General features: G+C 39.4%; 1 protein-coding gene across 3 annotated transcripts in view; it reads left to right on the forward strand.

Annotated features, from left to right (window-relative positions):
- FOXN1 (forkhead box N1) overlaps positions 1 to 14019 on the forward strand; it is a 41424-nt gene extending 27405 nt beyond the window's left edge. For all 3 annotated transcript variants that reach the window (XM_048067943.2, XM_066979874.1, XM_013201343.3), the window contains exons 5-9: positions 3719 to 3846; positions 4653 to 4749; positions 10631 to 10838; positions 11378 to 11905; positions 13701 to 14019. In XM_048067943.2, the coding sequence (XP_047923900.1) occupies positions 3719 to 3846; positions 4653 to 4749; positions 10631 to 10838; positions 11378 to 11905; positions 13701 to 13969 (1230 nt within the window). In that variant the 3' untranslated portion in view covers positions 13970 to 14019. The remainder of the gene's footprint in view (positions 1 to 3718; positions 3847 to 4652; positions 4750 to 10630; positions 10839 to 11377; positions 11906 to 13700) is intronic.
- The last annotated feature ends 8909 nt before the right edge of the window (positions 14020 to 22928 follow it).

A 22928-nucleotide genomic window follows, 5' to 3' on the forward strand; every position in this document is an offset into this window, starting at 1 on the left:
ACTTCTGCCTTTTTCCCTTACTCTGGCTTTCCATTAGCCAGAATTTACCTTTTTTTTTTTCCCCCTAACATTTGGCAAAAGTAACTATCTTTAACTATCTTTTAAATTCTTATCAGCACCACCATAATTAATTTACTTTTTTTTTTTTCTTTTTCTTTTTCTGGTTAGCCTAGGACTTTACAGAATTCGTAAAACATAATAACGAAATCAAAACAGAATAAAAAGAAAGGTGATGTTACACTACCATCCTAATTTACAAATTGATTGATTTGACTATTACTGTTTTAGAGGAAATGGGTCCCAGATGCAGGATTAACTTGCCACAAAAGCTCTGCTGCAATTATAAACCAGCTCCCCGCTGGGACTGCAGCACAGACGTTATGAATGTGCCACAGCACCATACATCTCACAGGCAGTATAAATGTCATTTTTGTGTACATTTTAGCTCCGGTTACCTTGTTAATTCATTCGAATATTTTTAATTCCTTTACTCATTCTGAAACGAGCACCCTCCCCCTGTCACTGCAGTTTTGACACCAGTACTCTTACTGCCCATGGGGGTTAAGCACATCCAAAAAGCCTGCAATGATACAGCTGAAACATCCTCTGGGAGCAAGATACAACAAGCACTACACCAGAGGAAAGTCCTCCGTGCACCTGCAGGTTGGCACTGGGACAGATCTCTCACAAGCAGCAGGTTGCTGTTAGACTTTCCGGTATTTGTGCTTCTTTGTGTTACTATAGTAAAAGCACAGCAACACGCCGTACCACTCAGAGAGGAAAAATGAGAGGTATGAGCTGCCAAAATCTTAACAGGCAGAACTGCTGTCCATGCGCCATAATCGTAGGAATGAACAGTGATACAAGAGTGAGAAGAAATGGAATAATATATTTCGCATGAAGCTGCTCCACTATTAATGTTTTACATTTCAAATGTGAATGGATCAGAGCGATTTAAATCAGAAGGGAGTGAAGCTCAGGAGAACGGGCCCCCTAGCCCGGAGTGAAGGATGTTCGAACTAAGCCTCGCTTTTCATTAGAGGGATGAGAGAGGTGGACTCCTTCATTAATTTTGTCCAAATGATAAAATGGCCTCACCTTCCCCTTTGCTGGACACAACACAAATGGTGACTCAGATGAAAAATTACTTCTTATTGACCTGAAAGAAACAGCAGACACTCACTGAAGTCACCTACCCACCCACCATAAAACACTGACACCTTTCATGCCAGTTGTGCGACTGTAAAACCAGCTCAAGCCTGTCGTACCAGACCATTCCCCAGCCTCTGCTCCCTCAAAAAGGAGTAATGAATCCAATAAAAGAGAAATAATCCTTAAAACGCCCAGTTCTGGTTTTTGGCGACGACATCACAACCAGCCCCATCTTAGTGTCCTTTCCTTTCAAAGAGCCACTGAAACCAATAAAATCAGAATTATTGCATGAATTGCCCGGTTTTCTACTCCAGTGAAAAATCTGCACACAACGCAACAAAGCAGGCAGCACCGAGCTGCACGTGGTAATTAGGTTGTAGCTGCTCTGGAGCCTGCACTTCTGCCCGGTATGTAGCTTAACGTGGCAGGACATGATTAATTCTGAATGTCTCATTTCTTTCACCCTCTCCACTGTAGCAAACAAATTAGTGTATTCGGTAAGTTTTTCCACATTCCATTTCAGGCAGTTTAATATTAAAAAAGATAAAAGCAAGAGGGCAAAAAAAAAAATCAAAATAAAATAAAATTACTGAGAAACTGAAATAAATTATTCAGAATCCAGAATAAAGAAATAAACTATGAACATTTTGTAAGCACGTGGTAACCCCTCACAAGCTTTTTGAGGGGACAAAGACCAAGAGCAACAGAAGCTGTTGGTCTGAAAATAGGAATGGCAGTAAGAAACTAAGGATACGTAGAAACTAATTGCCAAGAAAATATTCCTGACAACTCTGGAAAGCTACTTTATAGTCTTTCAGAGGAACCATAAAAAAAATCATGACACAGGATTTCTAGAGGTAAGCAGCAAAACACCAGAGCATGGCTCAGCAACCTTTGAGTACTAGCGAAGGCATGCAAGCAGATTTTTAATAGCGTGTGACATGATTCCTAATTTTGGCCATGCCCTAGCCCTGGCATCTGGAAAGATTCATCTGTAAGAGGCAGAAATTCCTCTCGCACCAAGCTCCGAGTTCAGTGGGAGCCTTTCTCTCACCGAGAGCCAACTGATGGTATCTCCCCTCAGCGGGGCAGTGCTTCTTTGTTCTTGAAAGCTGCTTGCCAGCAAGTTTAAACTCTAATTGGGAAAAGAAAAATACGTGACCAGCTGCGGCGATGGAAAACTGAGAGCAAACCTGCAGAAACTCTGATGCAATCAGGACTATCTATATGGAATATCTGCCCTGTTCTACCTATTTTTTGAATTGCACATATTTCTATCATGGCGATTTTATGTAGGCCAGCCATTGCTTTAGTATGTCTTGAGAGCTGGACACGCTTAGAGATCTCTAGACGAGACAGCTTCGCATTCTGCTGCTCGTCCCTAGGGATGGGGCGAGGGTAGCATAAATGCTATCTCCTTTTAGGTGCCCTGTTCATTCTCTTTAGGTTTCTGACATAGAAAGTGGAGAAGAATAAACTGCTTGAGGTGGTGGTTAACAGCACTTAAGGTCCTGGCCTCTTGGAGAAGCCTGTTTCTTGTCGTTGATCACGAAGGGATCCTACACAGAGTAGCCTCACAGCTTCAGCACAAGTCAGGCAACACGAAAACCTGCCTGGGCTCCCGGAGGCAGGGAAGGAAGAAATGTCTCATAAGCCACTCTCCTGACCCTGGGAATGACATTACTAACTTATTCCATAATACATTCATTTTAATACATATTCTGATGCCATTCATGAACAAAAGCTTTTGTTGTTGTTTGGTGGGTGTTTTTTTTGTTGTTGTTGTTTTGTTTTTTACTGTCTTGCCTGATAGCAGCAAACAGAACAGATGCTTTGGGATGCTGTTCTCTTGGGAGCAGATTTCATACACTTTGGGTTTTTGCCTTGGTGTATCCCTCTTCAGCTAAAAAAAAAAAAAAAAACAGCACAGAAACAAACAAGACTCAGTCAAAACTTTTCTGCTGCTTCTTACACTTTCAGTGGCTTTACTTAGGTTTATTTTTCTATGATGCACATTGTTCAAAGTAGCTTGTTCTGTCCTTTTTATTTATTTGTATAAAGTTACAACATTAATTTATTTGTCCGCATAGTGCAATGTTCTGGGGAGGCTGAGCAGGCTAAGATACTTCAACTAGAAAGGAGATAGCTGAAGGTGGGTATGCTTTAGGTCTATAAAATTATGCATTATCTGGAGACGACAGATAGAGTACAATGACTCCCATTCTTCACAAGAACTCAGGAGCATAACAGGCAATAATAAAAGCAAGTACTTTTTCTACGCACTTCAACACAAAACGCACTGCAAAAGGACCTGGTAGCAGCCAAAATCCCAAGCAGTTTCTTTTCATACATGCCCTGTTTCTTCCACTTCTTAAGCATTAACTAGTAACATTAACGTTTTTCAATATCATGCTAGAAAGACTTTAGGTCTGCCATTGCAAAACAGCTATTAAACATAGATGGAGGACAAGATCCTCAGAATTAAAGTTGAATGTTGTTATTAATACAGAAATATTTTGAGAACTTGTTGCTAAGCCAAGTGACATCTCTTTTCTTGTATCATCAGTATCCCTCTGGAGGCAGCTATCCCGTGACCTACATTACTTCTTCACACTACCCGTACCAAAGAATTGCTCCTCAAAGCAGTCAAGAATCCCAGCAGCCTCTATTTCCCAAACCCATCTACTCCTACAGGTAATAAAATATTTTTTCAAGTCCTAGTGTTACAGGAAATATACTGTTTACCCATGGCATATTTCCAGCATAATTTGCAACAACATGCTTACTCCTATTTGTCTTGTTCCCAGTGTGCTCTGTCCTGTTTGTATGAATCACAAGATGTTCCAGACTCTGGGGCCAAAGCAGAGGGAAATGAAATGCTGCAAAGCATGTGAACAGTCTTGATCACCCACAGAAAAGCTAGACGTTTCTCTAATACAAGATCTTAGGTGTTGCAAATTTCATCAGCGCAAGACTAATCATGCTTAGCTTTAATACAGGTCCTGGAAAATACACCTATTTTTTGCCTGTTTACTAGGGTAAGGAAATGCCTAGAAAACGTATCAGATATGCTAGTTACCACGTAGGTTTAGCCCCCAAATGGCAGTCTAGCGAAGCAGATTAGACAAATGTTAATTATACCGTCTGCCATTGTCAGTCTGCTACTCACTGTGTGCCCTGTATCAATTTAAGTATTCAAGCACAACCTTAAAAAAAATGCACCCTGCCAGGATTTAAAGGTTGTTGTCTTGATTCCACTTCCTCCTACTTTATTTGAAACTCAGGTTGGACCTTCTACCTTGACAATTAACTCTAAAAGTTATGCAACGTAAGGAGATTGCTTGTAAACAGCTAAGTGGAAACTTTAAGCATCATCCCTATTCATGCTGTGACAGTGAAAGCCACAGTAATTACAAGCACTGTGAAAAACATTGCCTTTCTTTCTGCTTCTGAACAGGCAAGCAGAACAGGTTTAAATACTTTTCTTTCTCTCCCTAAAGCATCCTGATCTTCATGGCACTCAAGAACAGCAAGACAGGGAGTTTGCCAGTCAGTGAGATTTACAATTTCATGACAGAACACTTTCCTTACTTTAAGGTGAGTTCTGCATTTACAGGGGGGGGCAAGAAAAATCTCTCACTCACTCTCACTGTCTGTAAGCTTCCCTGGTTTCAGGGGGAATAATGGTGGGGATTCAAGATGGAAAAAAACTTAGTTTCTTACTAGATGAATATCATAACAACTATACACCTCTACGATCATAAACTACCCAGCATTTTATTCCACGCCTAGGCAGAATATACATAGTATGTGGTAATATTTAACACAAAAAGATACTGAGAACCATTCCAGCTTTGAGCTTGCGTAGATAGCGAGTGGCCATTCCTCACTAACAACTCATAAAAAGGATAAATAATTTCAAAAACAACATCCATCCCTTCCTCTCAGATCTCAAATACAGGCAGAACTGGTCCTGTGGCTTCCTCTGCCATTAATAGCACCTCCGGACTCACGTGGAAGCAGAGGTTCAAGGTTATCTTGCTCTGTTCTGGAACTGGGATATCCATTTTAGGCAACCTCATCACTTGTACAAAGAAAACTATAATACGCGATAAATGGTACTAAGCTCATAATTACACTGTGATGCTGGTGAAGGTATGGGTGTATGGTTTGCACCAGGTGCTATTGAAATTTAAATCCGTGCTCTAAGAGAAAATGGCTTCTTGCACATGGAAGGTGAGTGGAAAGAGATGAGTCAGCACACGATCCCAGAGCAGAAGGATTACAGTTACATTTCTAAAAGAGCTATAATTGAATTGTCGGCTGCTGTTCAACACAGGGCTTTATTCTTGCCGATTCTCCAAAAACACCTCGCTAAGATTCCAGACCAAGTGACCTACAATTGTGAGCAAGACCCAAAACCAAAAATTAACCAACACGAGTCCGTCCGGTTCCCTATTTCTAACAAACATGCAGAAATTCAAATGGATTTAATGCAACTACAGAAAGGCAATTCTATCATTTGTATCAAGAAAAGACTACTAAGAATAATCTGACATTTTTTCAATGGTTTTGGATCTTAACTGAGGATAACGAGTGCCTGCAAAACAAATAAAAGTGAACCTGCCAGTAATCAGAGAACAAGAAAACACATTATCGTGATGGATGAACTGTTAGGTTTCATTACACTTCTGTATTCCCAGAATTCCAGCTTTCCTCCCAAAGGAATCATCAGCTACCCTATTACTTATTACAAGCAAGAAAAGGGAACAGAAAAAGAGAGCCCTACCATCCTAATTCAAGAAGTATCCCACGACAACACCACTAGTTACAATCCATGGAATAAATCTGAAGCACTCAATATTTTTTTTTTTTAAGTCACATGGACACAAATGATTTTAGGCTAAACACACACGAAATTAAGTATTGATGACAATGTAAGTGGGGAAAGGAAAATGGGTAGAATGGCACATGGCAGGAGAGAGATTTTTATTTCAGCCCTAAAATATTAGCTCTGTTTTCCATGCATTTGCCACTAGCTGCAGGAAACACTAATAATACAAAGGAAAATAATTAGAGAATTGTGAAAAAGGTCCTGGACCACCACATTTTGAAACCGGTGTTTTGCAGAACTATGTTTCTTAGCATAAAGCACAAATTATACAATCTAAAGCAAAGTAACACATCCTTGTCTGATTACTTTTTTCTAGAAAGAAAGCATAAATATGTTTCAGGCACACAGGTGGTAATACTAAAAATAAGTTTTAGAGGCATAACAGCATACCCACATTTATTCATCAGACCAAAATGCAATTAATTCTCCTTTGTCTTACAATACATCTGATTAATAAAATTAATCAGCAGCTTGCAAAGCAAATGCTGCTGCTGCCGATGTGCACAGAGTATACCCGAGACTGTAACTCTGCAAGGTGTCATCTTCCTGGTCCTGAAGTTAAGGGCATTGTGAAACAGTAGAAATATTCGGGAGACATACATCCTTTCCTCAACTACACATTGTGTGCAAGTATCGTGTGTTATTTATATGGTGATACTTCCAAATATCACATATATAGGTACGTGTTCATCTGTCTGTGTGTATACATACGCTCATTTGTGCCTTGTGTGTACTTTTCCTACAGCTTTAAATAACTGTTTTATACCTAATCTAAACCTTGCTCTTCTTAATTATCAAGACCTGCCTGTTCCACTGGAAGGGTTCTTTTGCAGATCCTCATGTCTTTTTCTTAAATCATTTAAAAGTCAATGAGAATGAGGTTAGTGCCTTCATATGCACCATAGGAAAAGAATGGTGCAGGGGTTATTACTGGAACATCCAGTATTTTGCAACAGTATTTTTTTTGCATTTTACTTACAAATACAGAAGAATGATTGAATAGTTTCATCCCAAACATCCTTAAAATAAGCACAGAAAATATGTCTATAAGGACTAAGCCCTATCTACTTCTGGTCTTTACAACAGCCCGTGGAATTACCAATATATGGCAAAAGCTAATATTCTCTATCCTCCCTCTTTTGGGGAAAGCTCAGAAAGATGAAGTAATGTAAAAATCGGCAAGGGACATTTTGTTGTTTATACTATAACGCACTAAACAGCAGGATTCAACAGGGGGAGGGGAAGCAATTTAAGTAGGAGAGAAACAGAGTACAAGTGTACATCGAATCTTGCTGGGAGACATTAGATGATACAAGCCTAGTCAAATTAACTCGTATTCGCTGCCGCAGCAAATTTAGTTTCTATGATGCAACAATCTCATTTCTAGTTGAAACAGAGCAATCCAACTCCTACGTCCTTAAAAAAAAAAAAAATCTACACAGCTGAAGTTGAATTACTCTTTGATGTACCTCTCCCTTCTCTTGAGACCTAGATTTAAAGAGAAAGGGTTTTGCAAGATCACTGAACTCTTTAAACTTCAAGAGGCGGTCAGGATCAATGGGTCTGCACAATAATATTTTTTTGCTTGTCATCCTTTTTTTTCTTTGTAGTGATTAGTGAGTCTAACACAAAGCTTTAATCTTGTTAATTGGAGTTATTGCCAGTGGTCCAAGAGGTTAGGGAGGTCTGTGGTCAGACGGACCTACAGCAGCAAGTATTTTCTTGCTCTGTCAAATTCCTTCTTCCCCACTACTCTGAATGTATCAATGGCAAAAAACAAGCTCTAGGAAGGGATCCCAATCGTACGAGAGCAACTTCAGAAGCCGAAGCTCAGTTCATTAACACAGAATCAAATATTACCTTAAAAAAACCGGTGGCAGAGCAGTAACAGGAGCACGCTGCCGTAGCGTTCCTTCAGGGCCCAGCTAGGTAAACAGCTATTTTTCTCTGCTCAGCAATACCACGTTTAACGCAAGAACCTGTTCAACTCTTGGCACTAGTCTCCAGAATAAATCCGTGTACTTTTTGCTTTTACATTTCTAAAACTACCTCACAGTTTACACCCCCACACATTCTGAAAAGCTCTGAGAAACACATGCCGCTCCCGTCTTCTCCGGGGCTTAGCAGAAACACCAATTATCCTGTCTAGATACAGAGGGATCCGTAGACTCGCACACATCAAGAAACATGAATATTCCTTCAGGTTAGCTCATTCAGTACCTAAGTGCACATTTTACCTAGAAAGTTTTATTTACTTTCGGAACTGGCAGAAAATAGTTTGAATATGACCTGCAAGGGAGAAACACTGACGAGCATCTTCGGTGTTACCCTGTGGCAGAAGTGTCGGGTTTGGTATTTTTGTTGGTTTGTTTTTAAAAATAGAAATGCAGGTTGTCTCACCTACGGGACGGGCGAACAAAATAGTGAAATGCTGACATCAGGTGGGCCAAAAGGGTAGGAACTTTGCTGTTATGAAAGGAAAATACTTTCTGCTTTAGTTAACATCATGTTTTCAACTCTCACAACCAATCAATACTTTTAATGAAGAAAACATTATACTTGACCCTCAGATTCTTCAGCTGGGCTATTAAATCCTTATTCCATGAGACAGACTTTCACAACAAGCTATGAAACACCACTTTTTACTTTTATAAATAAATATAAACAATTATGACATATTTTGCATCCATGAATATAGATCTATAGTGAGTAGCACTTAGGCAACGTCACATGCCTTTGAGAGTTGTTTAATTTCTTTTAATTCACATGACACACATGAGTTGTTGTTTTTTGTTGCTGTTGTTGGGTTTTTTTTTGGGGGGGGGGGGAAGAAAAGTATTCAAAATTAGTTATAAAAAACAGAAAAAGAAAAAAAGGCTTCACATACACCTGTACTGAAGATCATTCTTTGTAATCTAATGAGTTCTAAAGTCATTCTCACTAGAGTTTTCTTCTCTCATCTCTGCAAATATCATTTGACCGACACAGGAGAAGTTAATTTAAAAAAAAATAAAAATAAAAAGAAATCCTGATCTTACAATGACAGGAAGAAGCCTAGCTGAACCGGCAGTTGAATCTGTTACAGCGGAGCTGTGTTTCTCAGATTGATGGATTCCTACCATTATGTGCCAAGTCATTTTTCCTGCTCCCTTCTCTTTTATGATCATGCTGCAGCGGCAGTGAGCTAAGGCGGTTCCGCTCACACGTGCAACCAACAGCATTGTACAGCACCTACCAAAAGAAAAGCAAGGAAGTGACACACCAGGAATTTGCTGTAGGAATCTTTTGATACGAATCAGCACACTAATTTACAGAGCCTAAACACGATGGGCAGTATCTTTTGGCTGCATGACTAAGTAAACAGAAAGGAGTTAAATCAAACAAACAAAAGCTCCATAAAAACTTATATGCAATGAAATAATACAGTGCCATTTCTTCAAGATCGATTTTAACAGGCGTTTCCCACCAGAATCTGAGCATGACCTTCTTCTGAGTGTTTCCCTTATATTCTCTTCAGCAATTCTTATTGCTTGAAAAAAAACTGAAAATAAGTTTTAAAAAAAAAGTAAAAATCAAAAACAAACAGGAAAAAATGTAAGCCAATTTATTTAATGACCAAGAGTCTCAAACTTTAAAGTCAGATCAAGAGAAAACTTTTAAAAATGTTATCTTACTGAAAATAGAAAAAAAAAACAGAACATTTAAAAGTACATCAACAGATAATTATGAGACAAAACTATTTCCTAATTTGCAGAAACATGCTTTAAAATCTATCATATATGTATGTACATCTCCGTATAAAACTGAGAAAACGGAGGAAGACATTTTAGCCCTAAGTTTTCTTCTTTTTTCCATTTTTGCAGTTGAAGGCAAAACTGCCGTCAGAGTAAGGAGGGAATTTTCTTTACACCTCGTTAATTAGCAAACACCTAAATAAGAATGGAGGAATAATTTTAATGAAGCTTACACGTGCTGTGCAGTTTAAAAAGCCTTCCAGCTTCCACTACTGAGTTAAAAATAAACATAAAGCAAAAGGATCCAGTGATCGGATGTAGAAACCTGTATCTCATCTGTAGGGTTTGCAATTAAACCATTTGGTGGTATAATTGGCTAATATACAATGTTACACTTACAGCAGCAGGCTAAAATTCTTCTGAAATCTGCCTGGACACTTAATTTGAGTCCAAGTAGCATGTAGTCCCTCAATTATGTGTTTGAAGTTTTTCCACCTGTTCCAAAACAGATTTAGAAGTCAGATTTCCTGTTACTTCACAGTTCTAGAACATAGTTCCTTACAGTCTTAATTCCTGTGATTTGCAAATTCACTCTTAAAACTCTAGCAGCCCCTCTGACAAGGCCAACCTTCCTGCTTAGATCGATTGCTATTTTATCAGATTCCTCCCTTCCTGCACAACGTGACTCTAACATTTCTTGTGGCTTCCTTCTAACAAACAAACTTCATATTGTGGAAAGTATAACCTAATCAGCGTTTCTTATAGTCTCACCAGTCAAAGCGGAGAAATATATTTGGGATTTTTTTTTTTTCCTTGAAATTCCATTCTTAGATTGGATTTGTTTTTCCAGACAGCTCCAGATGGCTGGAAGAATTCTGTGCGCCACAACTTATCTTTGAACAAATGCTTTGAGAAAGTTGAAAACAAGACAGGCAATTCTTCTCGGAAAGGCTGTTTGTGGGCTCTGAATCCAGCCAAAATTGATAAGATGCAGGAGGAGCTTCAGAAATGGAAGAGGAAAGACCCCGTTGCTGTAAGGAAGAGTATGGCAAAGCCAGGTCAGTAATGTATTAGTGTGTTAGTTCTCCAACAGCAGTCCCCAGAACTTTACTTTGCAATGTGCACCAAGCTGTATAGCAGAATTTACACATAATTTAGGAAAACATTTAAGAATTTTTCCATAACATACATTTAAAAAAGCAGAATTAAATAAGACCTGGTTTTGCAGGAGTGCTTCTAAATAGGCCCCAAAAGCACAACTTTATCACTACAATGAGAAAAATTCTCTCTTCATCTTGAAGTTTAGTGAGATGTCAAGACAACCTTGAAATAATTACTACAGAACAAAAATGTAAATTAACTGATAAATACGCAATCCTTAAACAGGGAAACACAATCTACTAAATACGCACTTAGCGCTGACAATTTAGAAAAACATTTCAGGCTTTTGGAGTTCTCATTGCAAGGCCTGCACTTTTGTTTGCCTTTCCACTCATCCATTTCCCGCGGAATACTAAAATTCCAGCTGCAAACTGCGAAGATGAAGGCTGTGCTAGGAATTAAATTACGGATTTATTTTTTCCCCCTTGTTTTGCAGAAGAGCTTGACACGCTGATAGGCGACAAAAGCGAGAAGCTGAGATCTTCTATCATGTCCTGCAGCCCAACCGCTGTTGCGAGCTCATCCCTTTCCAGGCAGATGGCAGTCCAACCCCACTCCTTAGGCGAGCCCTCTCTTTCCTCCGGTGTCCCACCGCCTCTCCATCCCATCCACACCCCTGGAGCCCTGCACGTCAAGAACCCGGTACCCAGCCTGCTGGGAGGGCAGCAAACCGCCTGCTACACCTCACCACCGGGCTTCCCTCCCATGTCGAGCACTCTAATGCAGCAGACGCCCGAGCACCAGCCGCTGTTTCCTTCTGGGGAGGCTCCCAACGAAGCCAGAAGCCAGCCCGGCATCAGCCAGGACTCCCCGCTGCCAGCACAGACACCCCCGGCGTGTGGCATGAAGGTGCTGGCGGAGCAGAGCGCGGCCAGGACGGTGCACGACCCGCTCCTGCAAGAAGGGGACCTCAGCACCGACATCGATGCTCTCAACCCGTCCCTCACCGACTTCGACCTCCAAGGTGGGCATCCAAGGTACTCCCACGGCCTAGGCTCGCCCCGTCTTCCCCCTTCCTTTTTTAAATGCATCCCACGTTAACGCAAACACTAGCAAAAATAAGCTTTACTTGGCTTTTTGAACTCATTGTGCACGCCGCAAGCACCACCTCACTAGGTTACGTTATTCTGTGCAATACGGAATTCCACGTTATGTCTTCAGAAAGTTTCCCAAGACAGCTACAGATTTACATCCAGGGTTTACAAAAAACAACCCTGTTTACTCTTGCCAAAGATTGCTGATATTATGTATTGCAATACATTTGGAATCTTCTTCATCAATATTGATTCAAAGCCTTCCCATATCTTTGCTCAAAAGAATGCTCTTTACTCCCTCACAGGCTTCCCAGGCACCCACATGTTCTAGGCACTGAATAATTATGTTTTCTGAGGTGTTCTTAAATACTTAATCATGCAATGCTGACGCCAAAATTCCCAGTATTAAATAACTGAATCATCTTGAATGGATAGGATTTTGAACATAGCTTTCCATGCAAGAAAAGTAATCAAAAATACCAAGTTTACACATATATATAAACACATAAAATAAAGATTGTGGCCTCCAAACGAGCAGCTCTTGCAGCATCAAAAAGCACGCAAGGTTTGCCTTCCTGCATGGACAAACAGTGTTACACAAAGCAGCCTAAAAGACAGAGTAAAAGATGCAATTTTAATAATCCACAGCACTCAGCAAATGCAATTACCTTGCCATTGTACAGTCACAAATATTCCGCAATCCTGCCATGCCCAGATTGCTTTACCAGGATTAACAACGTAATTTTTTGAATCCTTTGCCACTTCCTCTTTCAGGCAGCCAGGTCTCACATTCCATTCATTTCACTTAATCTCTGCCCATTTTATTCAGTTTAACACGCTCGTTTGTAGTATGAGTATTCCGCATGCTTCACTAATATGGTATCATTCCATCTTCCTTCTGTACTTGCCTTTTTCCTTAAGTTATTTACCTTTACCTAAGCTTTTTTTCTTCCTTTCTTTAAAAAATTATCAAACTCAAATCAGAGGTTCTGGAACTTGAGATAAAGCCTTCTCACTGGGAGGAAAATCATTATGCACACACACAAAATCAAGCTTTTTCAAGCAAAAGTTTTATCCCGTTTGATAGCCTGCAGAAGATGGGCATAGCTTTGGAGCAGCAGTATCCCTGCCAGCACCCTTCAAAGAAACCTTCAGTGAGGGACATGGGAAACGCAGCCCTCCTGCAGCACCTTGTTTGGTGCTGTCACTGAGACAGGCATGTTCAATGGAAAGACAGGAAACGTTTTGGCATAATTCAGGAAAAAAAAAGGAATATTTCAGATCTTTTGATTGCTCAGGTCACTTGCATGTCCGGTAACTTCGTTTGTAATCCAGATAAAGCTGTGCCATAAGCACACGAGAAGCCCAGCTGTATTATTTGCTGATTTGTCTTCAGTAGCTTACAAAGATTACAGAGGTGACTTCCCCTTTCGTGGTGCTTTCTTCAGCTAGAAGTTACACTTCAGTAAGCATATATTTGCGACAGAATCTTGCCAAGTATCAACAGAAATAATTTTCTTAAATTAATCCTTCTAAGATTTAAATTTATAATGGAGACAGACAAATAATAACTAGCTAAACCATCTTCCCCCTTTCTCAATCACAAGTGATTAAGAGTACATAAAGCATACACAACTGCATAATTGCTGATTTCTCACGTGAAACCACGTTTCAAAAAGGCACGAGTAAAGAAAGTTGATATCGATCCTTTTTGTTTTGTCACAGGAAATCTTTGGGAGGAGCTGAAAGATGACAGTCTAGCCGTGGATCCCCTAGTTCTCATTTCATCATCCCCATCGTCTTCCCAGTGTTTCCCTTCTCATTGCCAGATGGAGAACGGCGGCAGCAGCAACATCAACGTGCAAAACGGAACCCCGCACAGCAACTTGCCCGACCTACAGCTCACTACCCTTTACTCTGCCTTTATGGAGTTGGATACAGTGTCTCCTGCCTACTTAAGTAATTCTGGATCCAAACCTATAGCACTAATGTGAACCACACGCCATCCTAGTTGTAATTATTTTTGTCCAGGTACAGCCCTAACCATCACACACACACACAGTTTATGTCAGCTACAAGTGCTGAAACCGTGGCCATTGGAATAAGAGTGATCTTTTTCCAGAACTCACCTGCAGGATATGTAGCTTTACTTTAATAATTTCTACAAACAGATACTAAAAAAATATATATAAAAAAATAATTAAAAAAATGGAAAAGAACTATTTAAAGATAATGTTGTTAACCACTGTATTGGTCAACACCATTTTATCAAGCCACTCATCTTCTGCATCTTCCTGAAACAAGTGACTATAAGAAGAAAACTAATGATTTTCAGATATTTTTATGAAAGCTGCTTGCAAATGAACACTGAAGTCAAGGGAAACGATAACCTAACTTATTTCCTGAAGCCAATGATGTCAACAACATCTGCTACAGACCACTACAAAAAAATAAAAAAAATAATATTAACCAAAAAATCCACACACTAAAACATTTACAGTCCCCTTGAAAGAATTTCTGGGTTTTGATAAACAAGAACATAACCTGAAAATTCTGCAAGTATTAGAAGATAGAGGACTAGCTGCTGAGAGACTAAAACAAAGCAACAAATATGCTTTAGTGAAAAATCTAAGTTTTACTGTGTTTTAAAAGAAATTTAAAACTGTTTTTTTAATAAAAAAGAACAAAACAATTTAATAGAATTTTTACTTGGCTGCTAATTATTCGTATTAATTCCTCTACTTTTACCCAGATAAGCTGAACAGTAAGATGAATTATTCAACCATTAAATCAAGATTATTTTTATATTACTACTATCATTTTTCAAAAAGACAGAGAACAATAATTGTTGCAGCTAGCCAAATCCGGAGAGCATCTCTATTTTAGCATCCAGTTGACATCTGAAACATCCACCAGGGTTTATGATGATGCTGATGAGCCCTTGCTTTAGCATAGCACACTCCTCCTACTGTGAACTAAACCGGGGCTTTTCAGCAGCCATTTTCTCAGGAACACTCTTCTCTCTCAACTTACCATAAAGCTGCTGCTTGTAACCTTACAGAATTGTTTTTTATTGCACATGAAGACAAAGCAATTTGGAGCAGGAACCTTTAACACTAAGGAATATAGTCTACAAACCAAATAAATATGAAAGTACGCTTTCTTGGATAACATCTCTGTTCATGCATTGTGGAAACACAGGAGAAACTAAGCAGGTTACAATTTGAGTTGGACAAGGTCGCTTACACTGCAGAAAAAAAAGTAGCAAGGAACTGTAATGAAAAGCACAGATGAGGTAGAAAGAACAGTGAGACAGTACTGATGAAATAAGCGCACATAGGTCTGGCTAGCCTGCCTTCTCAGCAAGGTGGGATTAATGCCACTTGAGACTGCAGCCAAGCTCAGGTTCAAATCTACACCCTCACCTATGCCTACTAGCCCAAGCTTAAAGCAAAAGCAGATTAGGGGCAGACAGGTAGAGAAGACCTCAGAAGAATAGGTGTGATGTAACTTCATAATCCCTTACACAACTATTAAGAAATCCACACTTGATTAGAGCCCCTTTTGCTCTGCATTCCTGCAGCCAGAACATGCAGAGTGGGAAACGTATTCAAGCTTGCCAAGCTCTTCTGTGGAGAAAAACAGCAGGGACACGGCCATACAAACATAAGTTAGGAGCTGGGAGAATCGATTCTTGACATTCACATCACTAGAAACATGCAGATTAAATAACAAGCCTAAAGCATACACTATGTAAAGTTGATGAACATTATATTCAGTATAATTTGAAAGTTACCGAGTCACAAATAAATATGTATCAGGCACAAGCTTAATGAGCGATAATACTATGCTAGATACCTTTTAGGAAAAAAAAAAAAAAGAACCAAACAAACGTATATTCTAATGTAATCATGCACTGAGGGAAAGCAAAACCAAACAGCCCGCCCCACACTCAGGTAGCAGCAGGCTGCTGTACCCCCTGCCGGCTCTGCAACACATAGCTATTACTCCTTGAAATATGCCAGCATCACTCCTAAGCCTTCCAGAAAGGGAGGTGACAGTGTAAAAAAGCAGCACTTGCCTAGACTAAATGAATAAAAGATGTCTGACTGTCCAACTTACAAGGAACCATGGAAAATGTGACAAATCCTACCTATTTCACGAGCTTCATTGGAACCTTGACAACTGTTTTCAACGTCCATTCAGCTCCACAGCTCTTTCCTTGGCAACTTGGGGCTGGAAGCAGAGCCTAGCACTAATAGGAACACATTGAATGCACCTGGTTATGTAAGTGGCCACAGTTTGTGTATCTTTGTCGGAAAAACAGGAGCTAAAGCAACAAATGCATCCTGAATACATAGACCACGATTCCGTAACGGGCAATAAAGTTTTGCAGGATTAAAAATAGACATATATATTTGGTACATAATGTTACCTACGAGTATTAGATTGTTTGGCTTGTGCTGAGAAACTGATTTGCACGACTCTGTGCCCATGTATACTGCCTGCCCGGCTCATTGAGCACAGCCGTGCCAGCACCCTGCACAGCTGGGGTGAAACCACCCGCCACGACCCTCCCCAGCTGCGGAGACACAGCCGCTCAGACTCAGGGAACATCCACACCGATGTCAGTGGGAATTCCAAAAATAGCTACTTACGCCCTTAAGGACTTTTCAGGATAAGACTGTCTCCATTTATAGGTCCTGCACTGCAAACACCGCTAAGGTGGTACGCAGATCAACATTTTCAGAGGCCTAAGGGAGTGAAATATTCAGTTGTTAACTACCTTGTAACACCACATGCATCAAATTCCTGTTAGCCCATATAAAAATCCTTATAAATTTTTGCATACCAAGTACCACAGTGAACCACATGATGTCCAGTGAGATATTACCATACAAAACTAACAATCTTCCCACCAGTTTGTATTTGGCTGAGGAAAATGATGTCAAGAAAATGCGTGAGAACATACCAGATGAAAGGCTTTAAAAAGGTCCATCACTCTAAAAGTACAGGAAAATTGTAATGAACTATTTGTGATTAAAAGAAATCCTTGAGACTATGGCACATGAAAAAAAAAAATCCATTAAAATGGACAGTATGATTCTGGACAGCACTTTACCAAGATGAGCTACATATCTGCTACAGAAACTCAAAATTTATAGATTTTAAATTTGCTTTTAAAAAGCTTTCTTTTTTTTTTTTTTTTTTTTTTTTTTACTGTTAAGGATATAAATTAAGGGGATAGCAATTCATTCATATTTCATAAATTCATGTGGCATTCATATATTTTAAACTCTGCATTTACCAGTCTAGGACATTCTTTCAGATGCGCTAATGTATTCTACGTATGTGACCGTAAGGATTATCACAAGCAGGGAAGGGGGGAACAGAAAGAGAGAGAAAAACCTAAGCTTCATAACGTATTCTATATTTTTCATGGTAATAAGTCTTTGAAGAATGACCAGACGTAAAGAACAAAAAGGTAAATGAACACTCTGACATGTTTTTCTTGTGTTTTTACTTGACTTACTTGACATACTGTATTGACACAAAGGAGGCTTGTCCTCCTTATATAATTATAAGTTATTTATTTTAAGCACCTTAAAGTATTTTTTCCAATGCATTCTATATTTAAGACTGTTGGACATTTCACAGAAGCTAAAAGCCATTACATATTTTTTCTTATATTAAAAAAAATAACGTTCAAAAAAAGACTGCAAGTTATTAACCAATATAAATCGTCTGGGTTCCCCCCCTCCTCTTCTCCCCCCATTTAGGCTCTTACATCCAGAATTTAATTGCCCTGCTTCAGTTTAGCATTAGTGATTCTGGTACACACATACCAAAAAAAGAAGAAAAAAGAAAACACTGACATATGGGCCCATGAAGAAAGAGTCCTACTATAAACTACAACTCCAGAAAAATATTTTTAAAGTAAAAAACACATTTAACTCCTTTTATTCAAGTTTATTGCTTCCAGAAGAATAACCCTTATCTTGTGTAAGTACTTGTAAAATAATTTTGACACAGTTGTTAATAGCACAGCGAGCATTTTCTTAGAACTTGTAGAACTAGTGACACCTTGTGCTGTACCTACCATGAAACAGGCATTTTGCGTGTTGCAAATCTTTTTAAGGTACATTTGCAGTAAAGCCCATTTTTAGTCATATTGATACAGGGGGAGAAAGGAAGAAAAGAATGAAGTTTTCCCAGTCCAAGTTTAATGATGTTTGCTTAACCAGACTAAATCAAATACATTATGCAAACAGACAAGAAAAAACTCTTAAGTACAATTACCGTAAAAATATCTTATTGCCAAACAGAAGAAAGCGTTCACTGTTGCCCTCTCCAGCATATGATTAGGAAAAATTTGCATTCTAAAGTTTAAAATTTATTAGTTTAACTTTTTTGATTGTATGTTTCATTTAAATGTCAGAAAAATTCAAATAATAGCAATTTACATTAGAACTACGTTTTCAAGCTCTTTTTTCATGACATGAGTTCATATTAAGTGCTACAAGACTTCTGGCTAAAGTAGGCTGTCTCCTATGTATTTTCTGTTATAAAACCATCACCTCTGAAGGCTCATTTGCTTTTCTTGTTACTGTTCTTTTTAGATATGTTCGTATCTTTGCATAATCTCTCAAAGCCTTGGCACAGCACTGAGCTACTTAAAAACGACAGTGATGAATAGGTATTATGGAACAGAGAAAGTACGAACTAGCACATCAGGGCTTCTTTAGGCCTCTAACTTTCTTCTTTTCACACAGAGATTAAAAAGAAAAGTGCCAGTGACTTATTGGCACTTTCAAGTAACATTAAACTACTGTCTGAAACAAATATTTGGATTCCAGGCCTTAGGTAATCAATGCTGATTTCTCATTTTTACAATACTTCAATCAGCCTTCCATATCTGTATGTAAATATTTGTATTCAGCTTTTGCAGACTTTTAATCCATTTCTAGTCTAACGCAGACAAAAACAAAACATTCACTAGCTGATGAACTATATGGTCCTCATGCATCCCTCCCTACAACAACGTAACTGGAAGTTTTAAACTAGTCTTTCTCATGTGTGGCCAAAGAAAAAATTTACTTGAGAACTACTGATTTGTACTACTAAAATAATGAAGCAATTGAGCTAGTTCATAAAATAAAGTTTAAATCCAGCTCCTTTGAGAAGCTGAAAGTTTTTTGGGTTTTGTCTTTTTTTAGGTCTTGTTCAGACAAAGAACCAAACGTGCACAAATGATACTCATTTGCACATTAGTGAAAATGAACAGCAGAAGGAACAACATTAAGGCGTACCGGATTTATTTCCCCTGGCTGCCTCTCAGTCAGCTAGCATACTGACGAAAAGTCTCGGATATAATACGATTGGTGTAACAAATATCGAACGGGTTGCGAACAGACAAGAGATGGCCACTGACTTGGAACCACCACCAAACGAGTGCCTTTGCCGGCGGTGGGAAGCCGGCAGCCGGTGCTATTCAGTGTTTTGTTATAGCGATTCTTCTGTCTTTTGCGAAATCCGTTCCAAGACCTTGTGGGACCCTTTGGTCACAGATTGCTGGGCCTGGGCTCTGAGCAGTAAAGGTGTAGGGTAAGCAGGAAGGCAGCCCCCATTAACCTCCCTGGCTCAGCAAGGGCCTCGGGATGTCCGCAGGGGCTGGAACTCCTCTCCAACAATGACCGAGTTCCCCCCGACCTGGCTGCAAATCATTTTTTCCGCACAGGTAGCGAACTACGTGTCTCAAGGCCGCTAAGTACTGATGAGCGGACTGCAGTCGCTGGCTACTAAGCCTCCCTAATCCGTAGCAGCAAAGCGCTGAAACACGGCACTGCTCAGACGAATTGAAGACGTCCTATTTTAAACCTCTCGATTTTTAACCCGGGCACAGGAGAGGGGCGTAAAACCATTCAAATTTGTATTCCCAACAAAACCACTCAGGCCTAGGCCGTCATTAGGAGCGTTACTCAGGCTTTTTATTCGCACTGCGGTCACCGGAAAATAAATTACGTCAACCGAGGCGCGGTGTGGGCCTCCTCACCGCACGGAGGGGCCGAGGCCGTTGGCAGGGCTCGCCGAGCCCCGCCGCTACCACAGCCCCCGGCAGGCAGGGCCGCGGCTCGCCGCTGCAGGCCGCAGTGCCAGCAAGGGTACGTTTGGTGCACTTTGAGCCAGTGTGAAAAGCCTGGCAGCAGGCAGGGATGAGCAATGAGCTAAAAACAAGGCAGGTGTGGCCCTGCGAGCGTTTCCTGCAGACTGGGTTTTCCACCCCAGAAAGCAGCGCGGAGGCGGCCGGCAGGGGAGTTCGTGCCGCTAAGGGCTGCCAAGGGCACGCGTTGGCAGCCATAGGCAGGCACAAGGGCTGGAAAGGGCCTTTAGGAAGAGACAGCGTAAGGGACGAGTCCTTTGGTAGGTGCAATTTAAAAACAAAGCACCAGAAGGGTATTTGCACGACTCGGATGAACAAAGAATTTAAGATCTCACTCGCCAACCAGCTACTGAAGAATTTAATTTCAACCACATGAATAAGCCCAGCATGTTTGTGCCTGTCTGAGGCACCAGGCTTAAATGATTGCTTAGGGCATTTATTATACTTACCTTTAACTCCATTACTTCAGAACATCAAAAAGGGAAACAACAACAGAAAAAAAAAACAACTATGGAAACAAAAATATTTTGTACCAAATAGCCAATTAATCAAAGGAGATAAAGAGTTGCTGTAATGCTTTTAGCACAAAGTTTTGCTTTGGGTACAAATAATCTTTCTAATTTTAATGGAAAGAAATTCAAATGTTAGCTGAAATAATAGTCTTAAAAGTTATTGAGGTGGTGACACATGTACTTACATTTCCTGCAAGCATCTCTTGCCAGATAGCCCCAGGAAACTTAGGCATGTATTTTTTGACTGCAAAGAATATTTCTGAACTATTGTTTCAAACCTGGCTTATGACAAATGCCAGCGGATGAACTTCAGCAGGAGGATGGCTTTAAAAGGTACAGGACATCTTGGTTGTAAAGAGACTTGGCATGTCTGGGACAGAAAGTTTTTATTTCCTCTGAACAGCATGCTTATAATGATGCCTCTGTCCACACTTTAATTTTAGGGGACATAGTGTACCCTCTGTTCTCCTGACTTACGAAACCATACAGACATCAAAGCAGGCAGCAGGTTTAATTAGACAGTTAATTATATATAAGGGTGGTAAAGTATGCATTTGGGAAATAATAACATGATTTTCAAAACTAGTTGAATGCCAGTGAACAGAGTAACATTCACATAACTGTGGTATGCTGTACCTTTCACGACATCATTCATAAAGTAATTTATTTTTTTTGTACTAAACTGGGATCTAGATACTTACAGCTCTCAGGTCTAGTGTGTGTAATAAAGTGCACCTTTTATAGCTGAAACTGAGTATACATGCTCGAAGGATGCTTTGTGCACCCATCTCTTTGCTTAGCTGTGTGCATGAGGAAATAAATACATCTTTGAAAAATACAGAGGACTAGCAAGTGAACTGATATATAAATGTAAGACTCTTATATTTTACTGAAAGCTTTACATACAACTGCAAGACATTACCCAAGCTTTGCTACTGAATTTTGTCTTACTACTGAAAAAACAAAAGTTACTTACACAACCTATAGCCAAGCAAGTAAAAGAGATACAGCTGTGTGTATAACTGTTACAGTAAATACAGCAAATCTGGTGTCTTCCAATAATTCTTGATCTGGAATCATTCTTTGACTCATTATAGATAAACTATAAAGATTATAAATTATCCAGTCTGGAATTCCCCTCTTCTGATTCATTCTGTCTTTCAGCAGGAGAGGGAGAATGAAAGTGTTTAGAACTCTTTTCCTCCATATGTATTAACTTTCTTTCGTAAAATAACTTTCATTATGCATTTTACATATTGCTGTTATAAATTCCCTGCCTGTTTTTATTTCTTTCTACAAATTACTTTCATATGCAAGCTTCATTAACATTGTTTACTCCCTCTACTAGAATAATTAAATTATTATTAAATAAACCAGGCCTTTGTTATTTAAGGTCCTATGTCAGTTTTCAGAATAATGTCTGGGAATCATCCAACTGCAACTGCACTTTACCTAAATTCTCTTTGTAGCTCTAATTAAAATATATTACCCAGTATGATTTCACCTCCTGTTTTAAGTTCTTGTACAGCACCGGTTAAGGAAAAAAAAATCTCTGTAAAGCAATTACTCCTTTTTTTGGACTTAAATAGGTAGAATAAATACCTTTGGTTTATCCTAGCATGCAATGGTAGACCTTTGTAAAATTTTCTTTAATTTTTTTTTTCTTAAAGGTAAATGTTGGAAAACTTGGAACAGTAAATCAGTGAGAAGTATGCTTATTACCGTTAAGAAATGTTAAGGGAATGCAGGTCACTGGAAGATGAATGTCCTTGAATAATGACAAAAGAATTAGCACCATGGTGTGAACATGTAAGATGTGCCACAACAGCTAAGCAGCTGACAAATACCATAAGAAATAAAAATCTGAGGAGAGGTACAGAACATCTCTGGAATAATTAGGCATACTTAGTCGTAAAATATGAGACACACATACTACCTAAGAAAAAAAAGATGAAAAAGCATTGTTAATGCTTTCTAAGGAACACTAAGACATTTATTTCTGTAGACATTTAACACTGGGAAACTTTTTCTTGATTTTTTTGATGGCTCTCTTCAGCCTCAGAAGTTTTTTAAACAGTTCAGGAAATTATACTAAAGCATCAGAGACTGTTTAACCTGCCTTCAGAGTTATTAGGACTGATTTTGCTATCTCTGCTGTTTAGGTATTCGGTGAAATCAGCATCTACCCATTTCAAGAATTCTAAGAAAACAGACCTTATGCTTCCTGTTGTTCAGGTAATTCCAAGAATACGCTTAATCAGGAGAGAGTGTCTAAACACA

This window comes from Anser cygnoides, chromosome 18 (genome assembly GCF_040182565.1).
Source record: "Anser cygnoides isolate HZ-2024a breed goose chromosome 18, Taihu_goose_T2T_genome, whole genome shotgun sequence".
Lineage (NCBI taxonomy): Eukaryota > Metazoa > Chordata > Aves > Anseriformes > Anatidae > Anser > Anser cygnoides.